The sequence below is a fragment of the Bactrocera oleae genome, chromosome 2 (assembly GCF_042242935.1).
Source record: "Bactrocera oleae isolate idBacOlea1 chromosome 2, idBacOlea1, whole genome shotgun sequence".
NCBI classification, from domain to species: domain Eukaryota; kingdom Metazoa; phylum Arthropoda; class Insecta; order Diptera; family Tephritidae; genus Bactrocera; species Bactrocera oleae.
This window is the reverse complement of record NC_091536.1, coordinates 2531750-2557267: the sequence shown is the minus strand read 5'-3', so window position 1 is coordinate 2557267 and position 25518 is coordinate 2531750. Positions and strand designations below refer to the sequence as shown.

At 36.3% G+C, this 25518-nt stretch overlaps 1 protein-coding gene across 4 annotated transcripts in view; it reads right to left on the bottom strand.

Annotated features, from left to right (window-relative positions):
• Glut4EF (Glucose transporter 4 enhancer factor) overlaps positions 1-25518 on the bottom strand; it is a 250590-nt gene that overhangs the window by 9723 nt on the left and 215349 nt on the right. For 3 of the 4 annotated variants that reach the window (XM_070106639.1, XM_036373735.2, XM_070106642.1), the window contains 2 exons: positions 11071-11124; positions 742-839 (listed from right to left, as the gene is read on the bottom strand). In XM_070106639.1, the coding sequence (XP_069962740.1) occupies positions 742-839; positions 11071-11124 (152 nt within the window). The remainder of the gene's footprint in view (positions 1-741; positions 840-11070; positions 11125-25518) is intronic. The other variant, XM_036373736.2, reaches the window with a different exon arrangement.

Sequence of the window (25518 nt, the reverse complement as noted above, 5' to 3'; positions counted from 1 at the left end):
CATTTATATGCATATACAATGTATATATTTACATATATATATGTATCTATTTAAGTGCATCTGGCCCAGATTTTTTACATTAGCGCCAATGCAACTAAAAGCGGATTCGCACGTTAGAGGACTAGAGGAAAATGCGCCGCTGCAGTGGGTATTGTAGTGTTGTTGTTGCCGGGGCGCCACAGCTGTGGTTGTGATTGTGTGTTGCAATGGTTGCGGCGCTTTTACCACTTGTGCCATTTAACTTGCACTTTGCTTGGCTCACTGTGTCAAGGTAATAGCGTGAGCGTTCCCTTGGTTTAAGTTACCAAACACAAAAAAAAAAAAAAATTGAAAAAAAATTTCAAGGATTTATCATGAAAAACATTTGTTTTGCCTCGCTGGTATTATTTCGATAACGTATTGCGGAATTTTGAGAAACCATTTGAGATAAAATTGACACTAGGTACATAATACATAACTGTTCTCGGGGATAATAATATTATTGAAGAGAAACTGATTAAAATTAATATTATTTTTTATGTTTATTTTATTTATTTAATACCACAACGATTTTATTAGACGCAATTTGGGAGAAAAGAGTGGTTCTAGCGTAAAAGAGTGTTTGTTGGATTTTGGAGAATTGCGAGTATACAAGGCACATAGAAATGTAGAAAGTTCAGCAAGAAACAAGTACGGAGGTGTAAACGTGTGCTTTTATGAATAAAAAATATGCATATAGATACAATTATAACTCGCACTTACCCTAGATGAACATTACGTATGTGTCGCTCTATCTTTTTCGGTGTGTGCTCTATGTGTTTGCAGCCTTTCCAGGTACATCTGAATTTGGATTTGTTTGTCTGTAAAATAAATGATAATTGCAATAAATAACAAATTTAAATATGCAAGTAAATTTTTTATATATAATTATTATAAAATTTATCAATTCATAAATATCAAGTATTAAAGTTTAAGAGTTGCCTACTTTTAGGCTGGACTGCCGTGTCGATCTATTGTAGTGATCACGCATACTTTTATTTACGATCCTCAACTCTTCGGTGCCTCAAGACAAATCACTTGTAACATTCACATTTACGTTTGCAATTTATTGCCACTCGATAAGAGCGTTGCGCGCGCAAAGCTGATATACAATTAGTCACTCGATAAAGGACAACCAAGGCAAACCTACAACCGGCGACGTGCCGGCTTCAACTGTGAATGTATTAGTGCTGAATGGGAAAACACCGCTAGCCGGAATGATAACACGAGCGCATTGCAAAATCGCGACTTCAAAACGAGTTCATCATGTATATTGCTTGTACATACGCATATATTTACACATATGTACCATATCTATGTATGCATGCATGTGGGAATGTTGGTAAATGCAAGTGTGATAAATGTGGGTGAAGTTGACGAGGCCGCCGACAACTATAGGCCGCTAGACGATGGCAGCATAAGTTTGGTTGGCAGTGCATTAACATTATGATGCATCCTTGTAATGGAGAAATATTATTGAAGTGCATAGACAAAAACGTGTGGAGGGCAAATTGAGAATGAGAATAAGGCCATTTGTGTCAAGGAGACGTTGCTACTGTGAAATGGCGAGAACCAAGCAGATGCTTGCACTACTAACTGTATATGCTTATGTACATACATATTTGAATATATGTGCAGTTTGATATACCTATATGTATGGTAAATAAGCACATACCTACACATGTATGGCATGACGTTTACTAGGTCAATTGTGTTAAGTATTATGTGTGTATGTTAATTGTGTTTATATACATACATATATTTATGAAAGCGTTGTATGAACTTGTATATATGTATATATTGTACATATACATATGTATTTATGTGCATGTGCCGATCCCAAGCCACTACTAAAAATATAATGAAATCATATATAATATATGAAGATTATTGAACTAACTTTTAAATTCCCTGGCGTCCTTGACGTATATGTGCATATTCACAACAAAAACAACAACAAATCAGTTAACTTTAAAAAACTTTAATAAAACAAAAAAAAAATTAATTTAAAATTAATTTAATAAATGTTGACTTGTGAAATTTTTAGTCCCTGACATAAACTTGCAATTTTAAAACAACAACTCGGATAATAACGGGTGACCTAAGTAGAGGTACTTTTATCAATAGCCTTTTTTTGACAGATCACACGTGAGCCATGTTTTGCTGTCATGTTATTTTTGTTCAGTATTGTTTGGCATTTCTTCATGGAAAGACTTACGCTTGAAGAACGTTTACAAATCGTTCAACTTTATTACGAAAATGTCCATCACCCATCTTGAAAACTATCATTCATTATTTTATAATATTCGACCGAATAGACCACGTCCAGCACGCAGCGATGAGGCCCATTACTGGCTCAATGGATATGTAAACAAGCCGAATTGCCGCATTTGGGACAAAGAGCAACCTGAAGAGAGTCAAGAGCTGCCATTTCATCCAGAAAAAACAACGGTTCGATGTGGTTTGTGGGCCGGTGAAATCATCGGTCCATATTTCGGCCACACATCGCATCAATCAATGGATTTATTGAGAGAACACTTCGGTGATCAGACAATTTCACGTTTTGAGCCATTCGATTGGCCACCAAGATCTTGTGATATCACACCGTTAGACTTTTTCCTGTGGGTATATGTAAAGTCTAAAGTCTATGCGGGCAATCCTGCTTCGATTCAGACCATGGAGCAATACATGACGCCTATCAATCGCCAGTTACCAGTCGAAATGCTCGAACGAGTCATCGAAAATTGGACTCAACGAATGGACCATCTGAGACGTAGCCACGGCCAATATTGAAAAGAGATAATCTTCAAAAAATAAATGCCAAAGAATGTTCTTTCGAATGATAATAAACATTCCCCATTATATTTGAATTTTCTGTGCTTCTTTCTTTAAAAAAGTAGGGAACCTCGAAATGGATCACCCTATATTATATCAAAAACTGATTCTAGGAAATATGAAAAATTTCTGTGATCACAAATACAAAAGTTGAGAATCAATTAAAAACATTTAAGTCATTAATTCTTATGAAATTGTTTTCATTGAGAAATTTTAAAGCCAGCATTTATGCTACTAGAGTTGTTCTATTGTTTTTGTATTGCAATATTGACCTGATTTCAATTGGAGGTTGCTTTTATGTGCATGCTTTTGTATATTACGGTATATAAATGCGGTTGCACATACCTGTATGTATGTATATTTATTTTATATTATATATTTTTTAATTATTTTGCTTCTTGCAGGAATCCTTGAAAACTGGTTTAGGCTGAGCTTGTCCGCCAATTAGCGGGTGCTTGAAGGTCTTACCATAACACATTTCAACAGCTGAAATGATTACTTTAAAAAAAATTATGGAATTTTAGAATTAACAGAATTAGACTTCAATACATTTTTATTGCAAAAAAATATTGTTAGAGCTGAAACTTAAAATTTGAGCAAATAATTATTGTATAATTTTTTTTAGATTATATCAGATTTGAAAATAAGTAAAAAAAATACTAGAGTAAATTATTTCTATTGAAATATGTAAACAATAAATATAAATTTTCGAAAACTAGATTTTTTTGAAGTAGCTTTTCTTGGGAAAAATGGTTAAACATACACATTATCCTGATTTTACTCTGAAATAATTATTCTGTAAGAATGAGAGGTGCTTAAATAAAAGTTAGAAACGTTATTTATAGTTATTTGCACATATGTAGGTATATGTCTATGCATATGTTTGTGTTGTTTTGTTGTTAAAGAAACCATTGCTATGAAATCGTGTAAAATTCGCTTCTGCAAAAATGAATTCATAAAGCGTAAAAAATGTTGTTCATACTCTCATACACATGTATTTCTATTCTATCTACACGCCTATACCTTTACATATGTATGTGCATACATATATAACATTGCTAGTGACTTTATGCTCCATCTCATCTGTATTCTTATATTTCGTGCTCGTTAAACTTATTCCCCAATTTATTTTGATTGCTGCATGGCTTTTAGGAGACGGCATTACACGTCCACTAGCTCTCGCAGTGCGAGGGTCATAACGCCGCCTTGCTACGCTCGAAGGCATTGCATTCTGGGTTAGTGGAAGCATTCTTTTCTTGCGCCTTTCCACCCTCCACTTCTCTTTTGTTTTTGTTCAGTTTTCACTGCTTTCTGATATTTATGCTCAACACAAGCAAATACAACTAAATGTAAGTGAAAAAGTGCCGCTAAATGTTGGAATGTTTGCAAAGTGCTCGAACATTACTGAACCACCCCTTTCAGGCGGAGCACTGGTAAGGGATGATAGTATGTGCATTGCCGAAAATATATGGGTCAAAATATAAACAAGTACGTACTGATGGTAATACGATAATATGAAGTTATCAGCAATGCGCTACGCGCAGGGTCGCTAGCCGAAAACTACACATTTGCATGATTAAGAGAATTTTATTTATATTCTTGTGTATTCAAATGAATTCCCTTTCAATAAGCGACAAAACTTTAAGAGTGTTGTATCCATATTGAAGAGTATTCCAGTTAAGAGTGAAATATTGTTAGCTTGAGCTCAAATCCTTGCGAGAGGAGAGCGCATGCTGACACATTTCTTATGTTTTTGGGGAATGCGGAGAAAAATTAGGTCACCGGGTAAAGCTGAAGTTTTGAGTGTGTAGATATTTTTTGGAGTTGCTATGTATATTCATTTATGTATATATGTTTAAGGCTTTATCAAAACAAAAATTTTAACATTTTCAACCTCAACTTTAGAGGTAAATTTCCTAAAGATATTAATTTTGATTGTTGCTTGATTTTGTTTTTTGAAAATATTTCGGCATTCAAAAACGTCATTTAGAACACTTCGAAGTAGGTACTCTTAGTTGGTTTTTTTAGAGTTAATTCTAGTTTTTCTTTGTTGTCCTGCTTCAAGTAGTCGCGAATTGAGAGATGCTCAGGCGTATGAGCAACTTTCTATTTTCACATTCAGTAGAGTTAATAAAACCTGTGTGTACATACATAAAATTATGCTCTCAGAAGTTATAGAGTCCTTGCTACTCTTTGAGAGTTTCGGAGTGTTCGGAGAATTTCCCTTTTACTTTAGTTCGTACGCGTCCCCAGGCGAAAGTTGCTGTTCATTTGGGAGAGTTTGTAGTACTTGCGTTGCCCTATTTCGCAAATGACATTCAATTGATTTAGTAAAAACGTTTAATCGGCTTTTAAGTTTTATGCACCGATAAGAAAGCAGGAAAAGCGTCGGCAGCACGTTGTTTTAGTATAACGATTAAGATTTTTAGAAGATGTTCAAAAATATGTTATGGAATTTTGGAGAGAGCGTATTTGCCATAAGTTTACAAATATCAGATTTGTGTATGTATGTACATGCACGAATATTCCTGAAATTATGTATGTTATTGTGGAAATGAAAATTCATTCTCAATTTCCGCGCATTGTGGCTTTGCCAGATCTACATAAACGAATATATGTATGTATGACGAGTATACATACATACCATATTCAGCGAGTCAACGGAGCACTTTTCATGGCGACAAAGCCCGCATAAAAGAGAAAGTAAGCATTTTGGTAAACGCTGATACACAATTTATGCTTTTCTATATATACGTGTGTGTGTATGTGTGCATGTGTGTGTATGCAATATTTTAGAAAGGGAAAATGACAAGCCGGTGTTGAGTTGTTAAGGACTTTCCACACAGTTCATTTCATTCATGTCAAAATGTCTATTAACTTGATTCCATCATTTGGCGGTAATCGATTTTTCGGTGCTTTTTGTTTTGTTGCAGCATTTGTTTTAATGTAGCCAAGTGCTGAGTTTGCGGCAGTGAAAGTTTGAGGGTTGCAAAACGGCATACTTGCATACATACTTATATTTTTATATGTTATGAAATGCTAAATTAATTTTTTCGCGCAAATAAGATTTTAAAGTAGATTAAAATTACAGTTATTGTACAATACAATCAATTTGAAATAAGAAAAATTGAAAAAAAAAATAAAAATGATTTTCCCATTCAATTTGAATTGAAGTCTTTAGCCAAATGTTATTATAGCTTATATGATTTATTTGCATGTATTTGTGTGTGTTACATATTATAATATGAAATTCCAAGTTTAGAGAGTTGCTAGTGGAGTTAAATCTTCTCAAATATTCAGAAACGCACCGCTTTTGAATTATATTTCTGTTTATATGTTGTTGGAATATATTTTATATTATATTTAAAACCATTAGCTATAAAAAAAGTAATGCTTTTTGTTATAATTTATATAAAATATAGTTTATAATTTAAAAAATAAATTATTTAGATTTTAAACCTTAGAAAAAATTAAACTCTATATATGTACATACTATGTTGACTTAAAGAGTTTTGTTTTGAAATTTATTTTATATAATTACAATTTTCAACAAATTCTATGTCTTGTAAAACCCACTTTTCACATGCGTATGTTTCAAAAGTTTCTGGCGCACCTAAAAAAACATAAATTTTTAAAAAGTTTTTATTACTTGTTTTGTTCTAAATTTTTTTAGAAATTATTGGACCAAATTTGAAAATGTTTAAACAAAAGTACGGCAATCGTGTACCTTGCGGGATTTATCCTGCATAACCATACCACAACGGTTTAGTTGTGGTACTTGTGTTGCTCTCTTATTTTGGAGAGTTCTGTATTTTATTTTCCAGCCTGTCTGGCCCATTCCAGATTTTTTTATTATGTTTTTTTTTGTTTGTTTTTGAGTTATGTTATTCTATATTTAAACCACATTTCGTCATATGTGGGGAAGCCAAAAATCTAACCTTCTAAGAAATTAACTCTTAAATGTGTATCACCAGTAAAAGAAATAAATGCTTAAATGAGTTTGGACCTATAATTTTTTGTTAAACATTTTTAACATTCCAAAAAAAAAGATTAAATTTATAGTAACAAAAACTTCATGCACATACTCGTATGCGCTCAGTAGATTCCTGATTTCATAAGTGATTTATCAAATACTTCACTTGCTAGCAAAGAGCTCGCGCACTAAAGAAATTGACTAAGGATATGTGGACTTTTAGGGTATTTTGTGTGGCTTGTATGACGCCACAATGAGAAAATGCAATAGAAAATGCGAAAGAAACATAAAAAAGGTTTGAGAGTTGAAAAAGTGAAATCATTAAACTGCTCCAAATTTCAAATGGCAGCGAAGTTCGTAGGAGAACGAAAGGAAAATGTAAAACTGGAACAAACATGAAAGTACAACTACAGCAGCTGACCTACATAGCCGCTCACCAAGGATGCATTCGGTCAGCGGGATGGTTAGGAAAATAAAAAAGAGGACTTACTGAATATTAATGAATATACATAATAAAAAATGCGAAGCAAATATGGTATTTTATTGCTAAACTAAAATAATAAGTATTGGAGTAATTTGGCATTAAATTTCGAAGCAATAAAGGATATTGGAACTTTAAGAACTGCATTGAAAAAAATTGAAAAAAGATGTTTTGTGTAATTATAAAGGAAAAATGTTTAAATTTATGCGCGTAACCATTTGTTAAATGTGGATTAGTTTGCGTATTTACGAAGGACGAAAATGCGTTGGCATTGAAATGAAATTTTCGCCATTAGTGTGTGGCTGGCGTGACCCACTTTCGCAGCTGTTGGGGCAAATGGTTTGAGAAAAAAATGCAATGCTTGCAACAACTATGCGAACGGGCAGTGAGCAGCGTTTGCATTACTTGCTCTGCAGTATATGCTGACACTCCACAAGGCTTCGCATAAATTTCCTTGAAATGCTGCAACAAAACATGCGCGAATACACATATACACGAATACATATTTGTATATGCTATTCTAGTGTATATATGCTTATATGCCTGCAGTTTATATAATATGTATGCTTGTTGCATGCCACACACACACACTCATTTTATGCTCAAGGTGAACTATGGCATACGAAAGTTGGTCAGGTCTCGCAAAAGTCCAGGGCGCAGAGGTGGTAAGCGGTGCGTTATGTTCGGTTTGTGGAGCAAAAGCGAATAGCTAAACTTACACGACAAAAACTGTTTGTACTGGAATTAGCATTAGCCGTGCTTCCACCTGTCAAACGCATGTCAGATGCAAAAAGAGTACATATGTATGAGTGTGTCTGTGCGCGCCTAGATTTGAGGGCAGTGGGTGCTATGCAATCACTCACAAATTCGTTAGGTGAATTCGGTCAAGGTAAGACACACAAAAGCAAAGTGACGCACATCAATGCGCACCTTGAAAGTTATAAATGGGTGTGCAGTTGTGTTGCATGCAACGATGCTGCGTTTACTCAATTTTTTATGCGCGGCGAAATTACAGCATGCAATAATTTTAACAATGTAGTTTTCAGCGTAGGGGAACTACTTCGAAAATATTGTCTATTATTCTGGTTGGTGCACACATTTTTAAGGCAACATATTTGTGCATATGATACCATATATGTTGCAGTTAAGCATTTAACCCAATTGCTGCGTTTTTGTCATCCACACAACCACACATACAAACGTACAATGTGGCATTTAGCAAGGCCGTGTCGCCACTGCGCTTTGTTGCATGCAACATCGTCGTGACACAGTCCATTTCGCGTTGGGGCGGCATGAAAAGTAAACCAGGTCAGGCATATTTACAATGCAATTTATTCATTATGTACATTTGAGCAGTATGTTACAGTGTGGCGAGTGCGCATACGTATTTGAGTACATAACGATGTACTTGCACATGTGTATGTAATGCTTATATTGCGGCACAGACACATTTCAATTGTCCCACATATCCTCTATGTACTCGTACGTTTGCTATCATTCAATGTCTCAACCCAGACCTCGAAAAGCGCTTTAAAGAGCATTAATTAGTTATGATTTATGTATCTGCGTTTTATATAATATTCATATGATATTTTTATGTTATTTGTTATACTCATATTGCTTATGTAATATTTTCTGTTTTAAATGAAAACGAAATTTTATTTATGTTTTATTGCAACAAATTATGTCCACCATATTTAAGATTTTTTACTTTAACTATAAAATGTATGTTATTGGATAGACTTTGCGTCAAGTGGGTATCTCTAATAATACTTTTCGCATTTTCCTTATACCATTTACCCAAAAATTTAATGAAAAACCTTGCTTTGTATCCCATTCCTTAAAAAAATAGTTTCATTTGAAAACTCAAACACAAAAACGATTTTGTAAAGTACATTCCTTCATGCCTTTCTGCATGCAATCTTTGCCTTTTTTTATTAACCTTATTTTGCCGAAGAGCATCCCCCCTCTCTGAACTTTAACTATGCAATTGTTGTTCATAAATGGTTATCTGCTCTCATCTTGCTTTACTTTCCCTCAGAAATAGTTGCATATACATATGTTGTTGTTGTTTAGTATTATGTGTGGTTAATGAATTCCCTGTGGACATTCTAAGGTTATGTCAAAGTTTTCACTCTTATCGGTATCACGTTGTAGCATGTTGCACGTATGTGTGTAGCACTTATAAATTTAAAGCAATATTTTTATTTTATTTTATGTGGGTTAGGTAACCACAAATGAAAACCAAAATCTACTAATATGTTATAAAAATGTTTTTGAAAGTATTTTTTGTATAAGCGAGGCTGCAAAAAGCTAGTTCGAAAAATGTTGTTTAACCTCGAAACGTACAAGAGCAGAAAAAAGAAATTTTGGTTTGAAACCTATATTGGAATAATCGTCTCACACTCTCCATCGTATCAAGAGTAGGTTTACTACGGTGCGTATGAGCAACTTTTTGCGGTTAAATTAATAATTTTTTAAATCTGAGTACAGAGTGATTCATATGTAAATAAAGAAAATCATTTATAAGGGTGGGTATATACCTAAGGTGAATTAAATTAATATGATTAATATCAGTAAACATTTTGTAGCTTTAAAAAATATTACTTCAAGGTTTTTGATAAAAATATTGAACTTATATATGAGTAATAAAATATGCAAATACATACACATTTATATGATATGAATTCAAATATTTCTACTGAAAACGTTTTTTATTAAATTAGGGTTGCCCTCTAACGTTAATTTAAAACTAAAGGTATTTTTCTTGGCGAAGATTTACAAATTGACGTCACGCTGTACTAGGAAAATCATGAATAAGTATTATATACAATTTTCTATTAAAAATGCTTAGTACTTTCGCATATCAAACATTTTCAGTTAGACCTTGTGTGTAAGAAAGCACGAAGATATGACACGATTAAATCCGATTTCCAAAAAAAATATTAAAAAAAAGCGCAAAGATTGCAGTGAAGTGTAAGAAATTCGCGTAAGAAACCATTTGTGGAGGTGGAGACAGCGAAGTTCGAATAATTTTAGACTTGGAGTGTGCCCAATTACATTTGCAGCGTTTATTCGTGCGAAATTTCAGCAGCCGCACAATTTTCTGGAGCAGGAGTCTTAGGTTGTCGGCGATTTGTCGGTACGAATGCCGCCTATTTATATTTTTGTGTAAGTGTGCGAGCGCTCTAACTACACCGCCGCCCGACAAACTGGAATGGCTGCAACGGAAAAACATTAATTTCATGTAATTTCGCATTGTAATCGACATTTGCGCGCACGGATTACATTTTAGGTGAAGAGAAAGAAGCGAATTGAACTGAAACGAAGCGCACAGAGCATTGAATTGAACTGCAGAGCAATGAAATGCAGTCAAATCTGGCCGCAATGGTTAAACGAAACGGATGGATGGACAGAGTGGCAGTTAATGGAGCTGTTGTGTTGGCCAACAACGAATTGCTTGCATTTGCCTGCCACTGGTGTCTTAATGTGCCACTAAAATTATTTGCTCCGTTTTTCGGTGTCTTTGCTTTCCATAAAATAGCTAAAAACTTGCCGTCATCAATTTTCGAAATTAACAGAAATGGAAAGCCATAACTTAACTGTAATCCAAATTTGTGGCGCAAAATTGTATTTCCTTATTTCGGCGTAAAATTTCAACTTTCGTGGCAACTCGTGAAGCTACAATTCGTCATTTTTGAAAAAGTTTAAGTCAAGTGAACTCATTTCATGCTGAATTTTGCTTACGAATACTTTGACTTACGTTAAATTGAGATCCTATTTGCTGAACTTCTGTACTGACTTCAAAGGGACTTACCTGAAAATAAAGGAAATGAGAAAAACTTTAGAAATAAATTGTTATATACAAAAAATTACTTCTTTTTACTGGGTTGTCATTAATAGTATGCTTTGCGGTACAGTGCTGCATTACAAAAATTGTCGAGTCCATTTTTGACAATAAATATTTCTAACAAAAAACTAACAGCCATTTTGAGGGCTTTTGGACTTTTCTAATAATATCTCGAAGCGAGCAATAAAGTGTTAAAGCATAATTTACATTTTTACTTTAATCTTTTACATTTTGATACAACAACTATATTTTATTTAAGTTTACTTAGGCTGTTTTCTCAAAAGTCGCTGATTTATTAAAAATAATAATAATAATTGTTGTTAGTATATTAATTCATTATTAACTAATGGTTGTACGTTGTTCTATGAGTAAAAAAAATAATAATATACCAAAAATCCTGCAATCGGATATAATTTTAATGAAATTCAGCATTAATTTTGTGTCGTCGAAATGAACAGAATTCCACGAAGGCAAGCGAAGAAGCGGGGAAGGCAGGGAAAGCAATTTCAAGTTAATGAAATGCCGTTGCGAGTTTGTGTAATTAATCAAAAACTGTGTGAACTGCAAAAGGTATTAAATTAAAGGAGAAAGGGTAAATGACCCGCGGCTGCTGGTCGATGACAGACTGATATTCAAAAAGTAATGAACACATTTTATTAAAAACATATATTTTTTACGAAATAATAATATATGCTTTTTTAAAAAAAATACAACTTGTATTACTTGTATGTTAGGGAATGCTTGGAACACAGAGTTGTATAAAAGGAAATATTTATTTGGTAGATTCTTGAATAAACTTATAATTTATGCAATTTGTGGCAGGAGTTTAACTGACGTCATACAGTGCCGCGGATATGGATGTTCGCAGGAGAATGTCGTCACGCACACGCAAAATAGCGAAGGTGTGCAACTGAAATCACTGCGTGGGCATTTTTACGGAGGCGTAAAAGTGTAGAATTTGGTACAAAATGCTGATATTATTTAAAGAAATTTGTTTCGTTCGTGAGCCTTAATGTAGGCTATGCAATCAGATTCCCTCGAGTAGACTTTCGCGTCAGTGTATCAAGTTCATGAGTATCCAATGAATCGTAGGCAGCACACAACAACCTTTTGCTAATCATTATCAGCGGCATTGACATTGACATCGCTTTACGTAATACAGAACAGCCCACGCATGCAGGAACCCCCACTAAGTTCATTGACAGAATATGCGAGTGTATAGCAAGCGTATGCTAAATCAAACAAAAGTTTGAGGACTTAATAGAAGCGAATATTGCGGGCAGAGTCGTAACTGTTACGTAGGCAGTGTGTAAAAGCCGTAAGTATTTAGGCAACAGACAGTCGAAGCGTTACGTACACTTGGTAGTCATAAGAGACACACAAGCCATAATAGAAGCGCCTTAATGTATACTAGGTAGTAATGTAAGCTACTACTACCAACGGCCAGAGAAAATGAGGCGCTTAACCTTTTCCTCCACCGACACACAGCAGCGACGCGTCACAGACAGATGCAAGCAAATATTTAAATACGGCATGTAGAGTAGGCAGAATGTGGCAGACGTTTGGTCGCATCATTTGTATTGCTGTTGTTTCATTCGTTAATAAAGTTTGGCCTACACATTTTACACAAGCACACTCGTCGGCATCTAAACGAGCTTAGTCATCCACAAAGCTTCTGCTGCAGACAAACGAGCTTTGAGGTACGAGCCAATAGCCGCTGAAAGTTTCGTACGCAGGCAATTGCGTGCGAACGTTCGAATTCAAGGACAAATGTCCGAAGGATTAATGCGTGTGTGAGCACAGGTGGCAGACGCAGACGAAGTCAATGGCAAATTTTTGGAATTCGTAGCACTTTGAATGGTATACGGCTGTAGCGGCATGTACCTCCAGTGCCAAGTTCGGAGTATAGAGCGCGGAGTCCCGACTGCTGTGGTCGAAATGAAATCGAAATACGACGTGAGTTTGAGATGGTGGTAAAATACAAGGTCGTCTTTTGGCCTCAAAAATGTGTCTGGCGCAAAATACTGTTTCACTGACGGGCGCTCGGCGCAGCTACAGGAATGCGTTTGCCACCCATACAAGGAGACGCCAAATTATGCTTGTGAATAAAAAGCTGTTCCTTGCAAGGTGAAAAGGGTTTAAGGCAATGAAATTGATTTAATGAGGCAATAGCTGACGTTGACTGTGTGTCTACCTAGAAGGTGTCATGACCGCTTGCATACGCTTTGACAATTGCCATGAACTCAAAGGTGACGGCTGTATGTCATTTCTGGTTGCTAGGTGAGATGAGACTGTGAATGAGCCGTGGGTACAGCAAGAAGTTTGTAGAATTTTCGGTAGTGGAAAAAGGATTTGAGGGTAAGAGTGTAGGTTATTTGAATATATTGTATGTAAATAATAAGAATTTGAAAAATACAGATAATGCATAAAAAAAACGTTGAAATTCAAGGCGTAATGAAAAACCTTGCAAAAATGCAAATTAAGTGCGTACGAGCGTGACTACTCTGCAGATTTTGCATTTTTTCCAATTTTTTGGCGTTTAAACTTGGAAATTTTCCGGTCTTACAAATTTTTATATTTTTGTTTTTGCAACTTATTGGGTAAATGTCCTGCCGGCCGGCAGCTTGACCTTGACGTTTGCGCCAAGAACGACGTAACGTTTGAAAGTTGAATAATCTTTATGGTCGACATCGTTGTGTGGTGCCTATGTGCCTTGATGACCTTACATCTAAACATACATAACACACACACACACTTATGTGCATACAAAAATTGCTTAACCCCGGGTACTACCGTGCGTATACGCAAAATTTCGAAAATAACTAATGCAGCATATAACGGTGAACGTCTAGACAGTTATTGAAGGTTAACGTGACGAGGCAAATGAACCGAACGAACGGACGACGATTTCATGCGGGGCAACGAATGGCAGTTCACGCAGGAGTCGAGCGGCGGTAAGAAATTGCGCACAGACACACACACGAAGGAGAGCAGAGAGATGCCGACTTTTTTGACAAATCATTTATGCTTAGGAATTACAGAAGAGTCGTAGGCGCATTTGTTTGAAGGAATAAAAATGAAACGTGAACTGAGTTGAAAGCAATAATAGCCTGTCGCTGTAACAGTTGGATTGAACAGCAGCGGACAACATACTTTTTTACGTGTGTATGAGTGTGGTAATGAGTTTGCAGCAGCTGTATTGGAAACTGCGGTGCGTCTGTCGGTGGTTTTGCCATGACAATCTAATTATTGTCTTAGCGGCATGTTGAACTCTTACAAATTTACGGTTGATCCAGCGCATACAATAAGAAGGCGTCAGTAACATCAGCTTGTAATTATTAAGAAAGCGTGTTATTTCGAAGTTTTATAAGTTATTCTCTGTCGAATTAAGTTAGCGGTACATTTCGGTGTTAAAGACAGCGAATTTCTCCAAAGCAGCTACAAAATTGATTTCCCATACCACACACATACACGGTTACAAACATACACTCATATGCATGAGCTTGTGAACTGACCATATTACAAAACGCCGGCATTCTCGTACGTGACTAATGTCAATTCAGAAGTATTAAACTGAAATTAAAAATGGAAAAACATTGTGCTTTGTTCTCGAAGCCACAAACAACGAAAATGCATTAGCCTGATTTTTCGGTTTCAATTTCCCCGCATTGTTAATATAAGCGTGCTTTTTAGCCGCTGCCAGGCAAAATCAGGTTGGCTAAGGGTGACTAAACTGTGGGGCTGCCGCATTGCAATGGTTGAACGGTCGGTGTCACCAGCGCCGAAAGTGCGTCGTGAGTTCAATGAACGACAACTGGAAATTTATTTTACGCAACAATTGCTATCGACTGGGACGGAGAGTTATGACATTTCACTTGAACAACCTCTTTACCGCGTATTTATGCCTTTCAAATTTCGAAAATAAAGATTTGAAAAAACGTAAGAGTAAATTCGAAAAAAGGAAAAAAAAGATCTTAATATCAATTAAAGAACTTGGCTTGTTTTCCAGCTCAGAGAATTTGCAATCAAATAAGCTTACCTAAGAACCTAAAATATTAATACAACTTCCATAATTCCACAACTGCCGTTTTATTGCATCATAGCTTAGAAGAGATAACTTTGAATTCCTTATTTTTTCATTATCTGTATGACTCAATGTGGGTTGCATGCTAAAATGCATATGTACAAGTATATATTCACATGTTGCTTCATCGCTTCATTTCTTATCTGTTTGCTTCGTATTGCCGACATTTACGCTTTGAGCCGGAAGTTAAATGCGAAAAAATACTAAACAATATTATATGAGTTGTATACTACTTTTGCTATTGCACAAATGCGTGCTTTCTAGATATGTTATTTTTCGAAACCGCTTTTTTATTGTGGTTGAAATTCTTTAGCAATTAACTGCTTATAAGTTCGAACGAGTAAAAAGTTGTCGCGAGTTGTCCAGCGGTGGTTTCTAAACAACTGGAAAGCTACTGAGTGTGGGGTCTAACCCTTTGTTCGAAAATTTGGCAAAATCTATTTTTTCATTTAAAGCACATTGACGGCAATATTTCTATTGACATTTAAATTTGCGTGATAAATGTTAAAGTTCTTGTTGTTGTTGCCTTTTTGTCTAGTTCTTAAGTCTAATACAATTTAAACTTGTCAAAAACAATCTTAAACAACTTAAGGCTTACACGATGCGTTTCTTATACGATGCCATTGCTTAGTTGTTGTTATAGTTGTTATTTTAAAAAACTGATAAATATGCATATTAGCTTAATTAAAATTAAAATTTACTTTCGCAATATGTCTACTATGAATTTCATAAGTACACGAATGCAGCGGGTATTCTAATGGCGATAGCGTGTGCAATAGATGTGTCATAAGATAGGCAACAACACCGCCAACAACAATAACAAATCATTTATCTCTACCTAGCTGTGAACGGAAGATAATACAATGTATGAATGTGTACAATTAATATGGCATTAGCGTTGTTGTTGTTGACTTTTATTGCAAAATACCGGCGGACAGTTCGTTAGCCGACGCAGCCACATTTAAGGTCATCAATTACACTAAATTCTTGCGGAAATTTCCTGCTTGGGCATTCACCTCAAAACTGCTTAGAACACATGCTTCAATACATACATACATACAAATTTGCATACCGATGTTTACAAGCTTATATAATTGCATAGAAATGCATATGCATATATGTAGATTTAATGGCCGTTTAAGTAATGCTCGCGAAAACAAATAACAAATATATTACGTGTCTCTATTTACATACATACAGACCAACAAACACACTGACATACATACATACATGCAGGCAGCGAAAAGTGCAAGTCTGAGCATTTGGCTGTTAAAATTTGTGCATTGTAATAATACATGCACCGCTTAGGAAGTGAACGTTTTCGTGTGTGTGTGTGTGTGTGTGTGTATCAGTTGAACTGGTGAATAGGCGGTGCGAGTGCAGCAATAAAAATTCGCATTTTCTAACAGCTAGTTCAAATAGTAAAACGGACGGACATATGTACATACATACATGCGCGAGTAGAAAAGCTGCAGCGGCGGAACAGCGTTGAAATAACGCCAACGCCAACACCAATCGAATAACAGCACTAATGCACTTGACAATGGCAATGGCAGTGAAAAGGCTGTTGCCCGACGAAACGACCTTGGTGACAATGACCCCAAAAGTGCTCTAAGCAACCACACATACATACAAACTCATAGATAAACACAAGCTCACACTTAGACATTAGACAAATGACTACTGCAAGCCTAACGCTCAAAAGAACGTTTCTCAATGTGCGGGTGAGAGGGGTGCGCTTTGTTGGCGTGTTTATTTACAAACACTTCAGGTGCTGATAATTTGCTTTGTAGTCAACCAATAAACAATTTTGTAGTTTTATTGCCATTGACATCTATTCTAATAGCCGCTACGCAGGTAAAAAAAAAAATTAGAACAAATGTGAGCATTTCCTGATAAGATAGCAGTCGAACGTAAAAGTTTGTGCTCACCAAACGCCTTTGTTGCATTAGATAGCATTTAGTTCATGAGTATAGTAAAGAGCGATTTTCTTAGACACTAGGGTTCTCGATTTCTAATTCTCAATAGAGAAGTATAAAATATTGTTCGGTTGCACTGAAGCTATAATACCCTTGACAATAACAAAAGTCTCTATACAAGAACTCGATTTTGATCGGTCAGTTTGTATGGCAGCTATATGATATAGTCATCTGATCTGAACAATTGCTTCAGAGAATGTAGCATTGCTTTCGACAATAATTCGTGCCAAACTTTGTAAAGATATCTGGTCAAATAATAAAGTTTCCCATATAATCACATGATTCCGATCGTTCAGTTTGTATGGCAGCTTCATGCAACCGATATCGGTGGTTCCGATAATTGAGCAGCAGGTCGATACCTCAAAAACTGAAGAACTAGCTTGTGTATCTACAGACAGACGGACGGGCAGACAGACTAACATGGCTAAATCGACTAAGCAGTCATGCTGATCATTTACATTACAAGTACTTGTATATCTTTATTTTATAGGATCTCCAACGTTTCCTTATGGGTTTTACCAACTTCGTTGCAAATTTAATATACCCTGTTCAGGGTATAAAAAATAATGGTAAGGATTTTTAATTGGCAATGCAAATAAAAATGATGAAGTAGAAAGATCATGAAGGATTTTGCTTTTTCCTAACTCTTTTTGTTAACTCTGTTTTAAAATTTCCAAACTTTAAGATTCTCGTTTTTTAAAGCTGACAACTCTGATTCCAAATTACTATCCAATTACCATCAAAATGCTTTGCAATTACTTTTTTCCGGCTACTACTTGCCACAAAGAATACTAAATCCGTTCGCCTTTACCCTCTGCACTCTTGGTTAGTACTAGTTATTAGTCAAGTTCTACAGATCGCAGAGATACAGCAATAAAAATATCAAGTTTTGGCAAACATTTAAATATTTTTAACGCGTTTTTTTATCTACTCTGACGTCACAGCTCGGCAGTAATAATAACTTTTTCAACAACAACAATAACCGCTACTTTAGTCAACAGTAAATTATATGTGATGCTATACTTATCATTAGTGTGGCAATACTACTTAGACGTGAAGAAAACAAACAATTAAAGCAACACCGGGCGCGTTGGGGGCGAGGGAACATTAGAGATGTGCTTATTAACTGCATTTTAAGTTTAAAACGTAATAAATATTAAAATTGTTTTTAACGACTGCTACTTTGTTCCGAGCTTAAACGCAAGTTCGCACGCGGACACAAATAAACTCACGAACTACATTGTAGTATACCTATGTACTTGTATAGTCACGCTTCCACTATACGCCTGTAAATATTTACATACAAATGTATGTAGGTGTGTATGCGTGGACATCTATGGAGTAGTGCTTGTCGTCTGTCTGTGCTTTTAGTTGAGTTCAATGAAGAAGAAGAACTAAAAAAAACCGACTACGCAATTCAAAACAAACACCGGGGTTGTTGCCTGATAAGCAAAAAAGTGAAATGGCAATGAACGGATTTTGAACAAATAGCAAGAACAACAACAATAACATCAACAAAATAATAACTAAATTGTCTGCCAAAGTGTTGACACTATAAAGCGGACAATAACAAAATTAAATTTAAATATGAACACACACACAAACCGACTTATCGGGCATAGAGGGTTAAATGAAATTATGCCGTTAGTGTAGATTTCGCTCTAATTCTAATTGAAACTATGACTGTGTTTGCACGACCAGGCGATAGTAAACTGAGAGCTACCTAAATAGAGCAAATGACGAATGAAGTGCTGAAACTTTTTAAAATGAACAAAATATCTGGCGATTTGACTTTCTAATTTGAGGACAATTTAATTTTTTAAATAGGTCATTAATTTATGCGTAATAAGAGCAATTGAGGCAAACAACAACAACAAATAGCCTGTAAGTAAGCCTCACATTTTGGCGGCTGCACTTAAGCAAAATGCAGCGTTGCCATATTGATGAGAGCATTTGAAATAAATAAAGCTTTATGGGGCTAAAAAGTCGTGTTCTAAAATGGCTAAATTTAAATTAAAATTTATTTTACTCCACTCCGTCGCATTATTGGCACACCCTAACACTACCCACCCAACCGGGGAATACTCAAAGCGATTCGGCGGAATCACTCGGCTAAAAATGTAATCTTTCTTTACAAGCTTAGACTGGTAAGAATGAAAATTAAATATTAATTATAAAAAAATCGAACTTGAAAATGCGTCCATCTCCGGTTAGGGCGTCTGCCACTGAATTTATTCAACTTATTTATGTTAGATTATTGATTATTTCGACGCCCTATTTTTTAAATTTATTTTAACTGTTTATTTCAAATATCTTAGAGCTCACAACTAGTTTTTAGACCTACTCCGTAACTGTAACTCTCATTTTAATTCACATATATGATATCAATACTCAATTTTGCTTCCTTCTGTCAGCAACAATCTGCGTAACTGCTAGCTTACATTGTTGCCATTCTTTTACAAAATAAATACATACATATATGTACGTTGCACTGTTAGCAAGCACTGCGTTCCGGCTGTCAACTGCTGCGGCAAGTTGCGTGCGATTCGTGCGAACCTAGGGATTTCCGGTTTTACAGTCCGTTAGATAAATAGTTACCTATGTATGCACATATGTACGTGTATACGTGTGCATATATCTGCTCGTATAAGCAGTTAACCAACTGCTTAGCAGCATACACCTTTCCACTCCACCACCTTACTTCGGCACATCTTTCGTGCTCGGCACCAGCTTAAATATCTTTCCAGCAATAAGCGTGTGTGTGTGTGTGTTGCTATTTTTATTGTAGACCGTAGGTAAATCTCATTTTTTGCCACGTCAGGAAAATTGTATCGCTTCGCCAGAGCGATCGGGTGATTTTCCTGCACTGCGATTTTTCAGGTTATTGACATTTTGTTGTATTCAACCTTTTATTTGCATGGTGCGAGCATTGTTGTTGTTGTAAACATTGTCGCTACTTCCTGCACATATATATGTACATATGTTTAACGGTACATACAAAGCCACATATACAGATATTTCCCCTTCATAATTTTGAGGTTGATTGTTTGAAATAAAACAAGTCGGCGTTTCTGCTAGTTTCGGTAGGATCCAGTGGCTCAAGTTTAGGGCACACGCTTTATATTTTTTGTATTAATGTGAGTTGCGGAGTGTAACTGTGTGCGCCTGCAAGAAGGCGCATGTATCCGCTTCACAACGAGGGTGCAACACCCGGATTAACTTAACGTTGGTGACCCTTTTACGATTGCATTTGCTTCACCCCTCCTCCACTCTACCTTCAGCTCACCATAGATTGTGTTTTTATAACCCTCATTTTTCGTTGAGTATACTAGGTATTTGATATGATTTCAACACGTTTCTACTTCTCTTTTGAAGTTTCTACTTATCACATACATATACTTGTATAAGTTTTAGTGGTACTACCCTCTTGTAATGAAGCCGAGTTTAGACATAACAGGTGCACTTCTTATTAGTCGTATATAGTTTCCTCACCTATTTATCAATGTGGTAATGGGTGTCGTGGTAAATTCTCTTATTTTCCTCAAGAAGTGGAAGAATATATTTTAGAAGAAAAATATCACATGTCAACAAAAAAATCAGCGATAAAACATTGATACTCGGAATTGCAGTATCCAGCTAAAACAATACCGTTTAATTTCGAAAGTAGTCAGATTTTGCCAAAGATTTTCACCAGAGTAACATTTTTAAAAACTATTGCTGAAGAAAAACACCAACAGCAAGTTCGTAGTTGTTACACATTGTTCAGATATTTTCGTTAACGTAGAACCGGCTGTCATGAGAATTACTTAAGTGAACTAGATTGATCTTCGTACAACTTCGTTCTGGATATTGTAGTAGTCGTCCCTATGGAACGACCCTGTCGAGATAGCTCATTTCCAAGCAGTGCTAGGTAACCTCGATGACCTCTCCTATACTAACCAAATTTTTGAGCAAAGGCCATTGGCATTTCGATATACAATAACAAGTGTATACCCGACAAAAGTGACAACTAGATGCTTATTATGTTTTGAGAGACCTATTATGTCGGGTACAATGAAAAGTAACGCCGACTTGGGAAATTATGTTTATGATCACAGAAAGCCATACACGAGGGTTGTTAGATTAATTAGTAGCAGGATAGAACCGTTACTGTTAATTTGTTCTTGTAAGCTATTTTTGCATTGACCTCACTTATTATATCGTAGTAGTTAAGAGTGAACTGAAATAAAGTTACTAAGAGCGCAAATAATTAAACCTTAAGCTAAATGCAAACCGAAAATGTCCCATATCGGCCGAGTCATTGTCCGTGCACGTTGCTCACTTCTAATGTTACAAAAAAGCATATCAATGTAGAATAAACACCGCCGCCCCGCTGTCGGGCGTTTCGGCGAGGTTCTGCTAAGTTCGTTGCACAGTGCAGTTTTGATGGCGATAAATCGCAAAAAATGCGGTAAACTTCAAAATAAAAGCACCCCTTGTGAAGCACCGCTAACTCCACTGCCGCGCCGCGGAGACATAAAAAGTAATCCAACGCTCTTCAAATACGAAGTGAAAGTATGTGCTGAGGAGCGATGTCAGCAGTGGCTTGGGTGACTAAATATCCGCTGCGGCTTTGAACGCAATTGTTGTTGTTGCTGATTTTAAGTGTTCCAGGGTTGGTCGGCGCTAATTGAAATTTAGACGAGCTGCGCACGAGTGGCTCAGCGCGGCAAATACGGCATTTGAAGGCTTTTCGGTTTTGCCTGCAGCGGTTGCATGCCATTGTCCGTGATGGTAAATGACAAAAGCGTTGCGTTGTTCGACCCTTCGTATACTGCAAGTGAGTATTTATCGCTTTGAGTTCGCTTTGTTGTGGGGAAACACCAGCAACTATAGGCGTGTTGGCATTTGCTATTCCCGTTACATGCCATATGGCTTTATGGGCTATTCGGCATATTAACGACTGAATTAACTGCGTGAGAGCATTTGGAAACCATAAATGTGTCAAGTTAATGCTGACGCAATTGTCGTCGATTGTACATAAATTTATTTCAACTTATGTATATACTTTTGGGAAAGTTAATTTGGAGTTAAAATTAATTAGTATTATATACAATATATTACTTTGAAAATAACATAAGTATGTACTTCGAAATCAATGAATCCCTAGAGCGAAGGTTGGCTTAATTTGGCAGATTTTATGTAATCACTTTTGAACCCATTAAACCTTTTTAAAAGATATTAAACATAAAGTATTTTCATCGATCATTCGGATTAACGTACACATTATATAAAATGTAGTGGGAATTTCAATATTTTGATATTTTTTTAAGGGAAAACTAGTTTGACATGATAGCGAGATAAAAGAGTAGCTCTTAAACTTAAATAATGAAAATCGTTTATATTGAGAAACAACAAGAAAATCATAATTGAGAACCTTACAAAGCTAAATGCTAGTCTATTCTAGAACACTGTATATGAATGTAAATTATTTTTTGGGTATTGGGTTAGAAAAACAAAAAAAAACGTTAACTCGGTTACACCGAAGCTATAATACCCTTCATAAATACAAAGGTATCTTACAAGAACTTCATTCCGATTGTTCAGTTTGTAAGACAGCTATATGCTACAGTGTTCGAATATCGGCCGTTCCGACATATGAGCAGTGAGGAAAGGACTGGTGCTTAAAAACTGAGGGATTAGTTTGCATATATACAGACGCACGAACGGACAGATAGACCGACATGGCTAAATCAACTCAGCTCATCATGCCGTTTCCTTCTGGGTTTTACAAACTTCGTGGCAAACTTAATATACCTTGTTAAGGGCATAAACTGTAGTCGCTTATACGTTCTTATTATTAGCATATCCTTTTTAAATGCTCCGCTCCATTTTGGTTCGCGTGTATTTACTATAGAAAGTATATATGTATGTATGTATATATGGTATGTGAGTGTGTGTATGTGAGTGCCGTCATTTCTGCATGTAAGACCTTGTGAGAGTGCTTGCTTTCGGTAGCTTTCTACTAATATGCATATAAGCAGCTAGCTGACTTATGTCAATGAACTAAGATTGGAACGCCCCTTGTAAACAGAATTTGTATGGGTTCAAAAGTAATTCAAAATGGCAGAGGTACAAAGGCATTAGGAGTAGAGCAACAATGGCAACAAATTTTGGAATAAAACTTTTACGAGTATGCAAGAGTTTTTGGGTCATATTTAGAACAACGAAATAGCGATAAAATATGTTGCTCACACAAGCACATGCAAAAAGTTGCAAATGCCACATGCCTATATGTATGTATGTATGTTTATGTGAGATTTTGCTGTTGTATAATTACAAAATATTTGATGTTTACAATGCGCCATGTGGAATTTCTAGGCGGCATAACATACTTCGCTTGTCGAATACTTTGTGCCCCATTTGTAGCTGCAACTAGCAATTGTTGCAACAATTATAGCGCAATAACTCATGCATGCACATAAGCAGTCATATCAGTGCAATGTGTATGTATTTGAGTGTGCACCGCTTAACTTTGTGCTTTACAATAACAGCAACAAAAAAAAACAAAAACAAAAACAAAAGAAGTGCAACAAATGTAGCAAAGCGTGCATTGGCAATTGCGGCCTCCTACAATTCAGCGCCTACACCTGCCCGCACCAGGCCAAGTAGTAGAACCAACTCTGCCACATCCAAATGTGCTTGTTTGTGCAACGTTGACAGTGCAACATGCTCGTGTTCATGTGCAGTAGCAATAACAATGATGCTTTCTGTTGATACACATTTGTGGCAAGACAAGCCAGTGCACGCTGCAGCCGTGGATGCAACAAACAACAACGCAAAACGGGGCGCTGGTGGCACGATGCGCACAAATGTAAACAAAGCGTAGTAAATAGCCAAGTGGCGTGGAGTTAAGAGTTGAAAGTTGTGCCGGTTGCCACATTTACTCGCATTGTGTTGTTGTTGCTACTGCTGCAGCTGTAGCTTTGTTGCAAGTTAATGGCAAAAGCAATGGCAACTGCGCTCGTTGTGCAACGCCAAATCCTGGTGCCGGTGTGTGCGATCGTACGCGGGCCGGCCGGTCGTTGCTTTGTTTATTAGCAGCTTGTTGTCGTTTGTTTGTTGTGAAGACAGTTACATGTATGCATATATGTAGTGTTGTTGTTGTCACGGCAGTTGATTGCATGACAATGTTTAGTTTTGCGATTTGTTTTACTTTTTGTATATGTATGTTTGTGTGTGGCATACTATAAAATATTATTTTGGTTTTCTTTGGCTTTTGCCCATTACTGCCGATTTGCTATCACGATAGCGTGGCCGCTGTTCACCACTTTTGTTGCTTTAAACTTCTCTATTTGTTATGTGCATTTTTGTTGTTGTTTTCGTTGTCTTAAGATGAGGGCCTAGCGCGACAAAGACAATGACTTTGACGTGACAATGATTTTCGCCTGACATTTCGTTGATGTTGTACGCTTTTTTGTATTGTACTTAAGTGGCAAGGAAGTAAATTGTAGTAGCGTGCTAAAAATCGTTTGGGTTGTAGTTAGAGTCTTTTTCCAATAAAAAGTAAGCTTTCATACACCTAAGTATGTATACTATGTATTTAAGCAGCATTATTGTTGTACATACAGACATACATACAAAAATATTACTATCAAATATTATACATAACTGGCAAAGCCCATTAAATGATTCAGCTGTTGCAGGCGCTTATTCGAAGTGAGTCGACAGTATACCTGCCCGGCGCGGTACTTTAATGGCCAAGCCGACACAATTGCCCTACGCGCCGATCCAAGTTCACAGCGTCCCGCCGGCACTTACTCATATCCGTAATCATCGCATTAAAAGAATATTAGCTGCTATGCGGTAATGATCGCGGAAAAATGAGGACGATGACGCATACGCGCGTAAATGCATTTTAAAGTGAAACGCACAACAACAACAATAAATACACATACCCACATCGGACAAGCAATAAAACAAAAATTAATTTGCGCTTTACCAAGAACCGGGGCATTGCCATTTCGCCGCTTGCTGGACAACCATGGCGCACAGCGGCAGCGAAATGTGTGCATTTAGTGCGTCGCGACGCGTCATTGTTGGCTTGTGCTCGCTGACGTGCCGGTCAGTTTATCGTCCAATCGCGACTGCTAGTTCGTCGCATTATTTACGGTGATCTTTTTAATGAGATATATGTATATATACATACATACACATGGATGCAACGGTCTTGTGGACAATTTGGAGTGAAAAAATTGGGAATCGGGAAGAAACATCGTAGATTCAGAGGAGAAGCAATCCAAAAGGCACTGAGTTAGG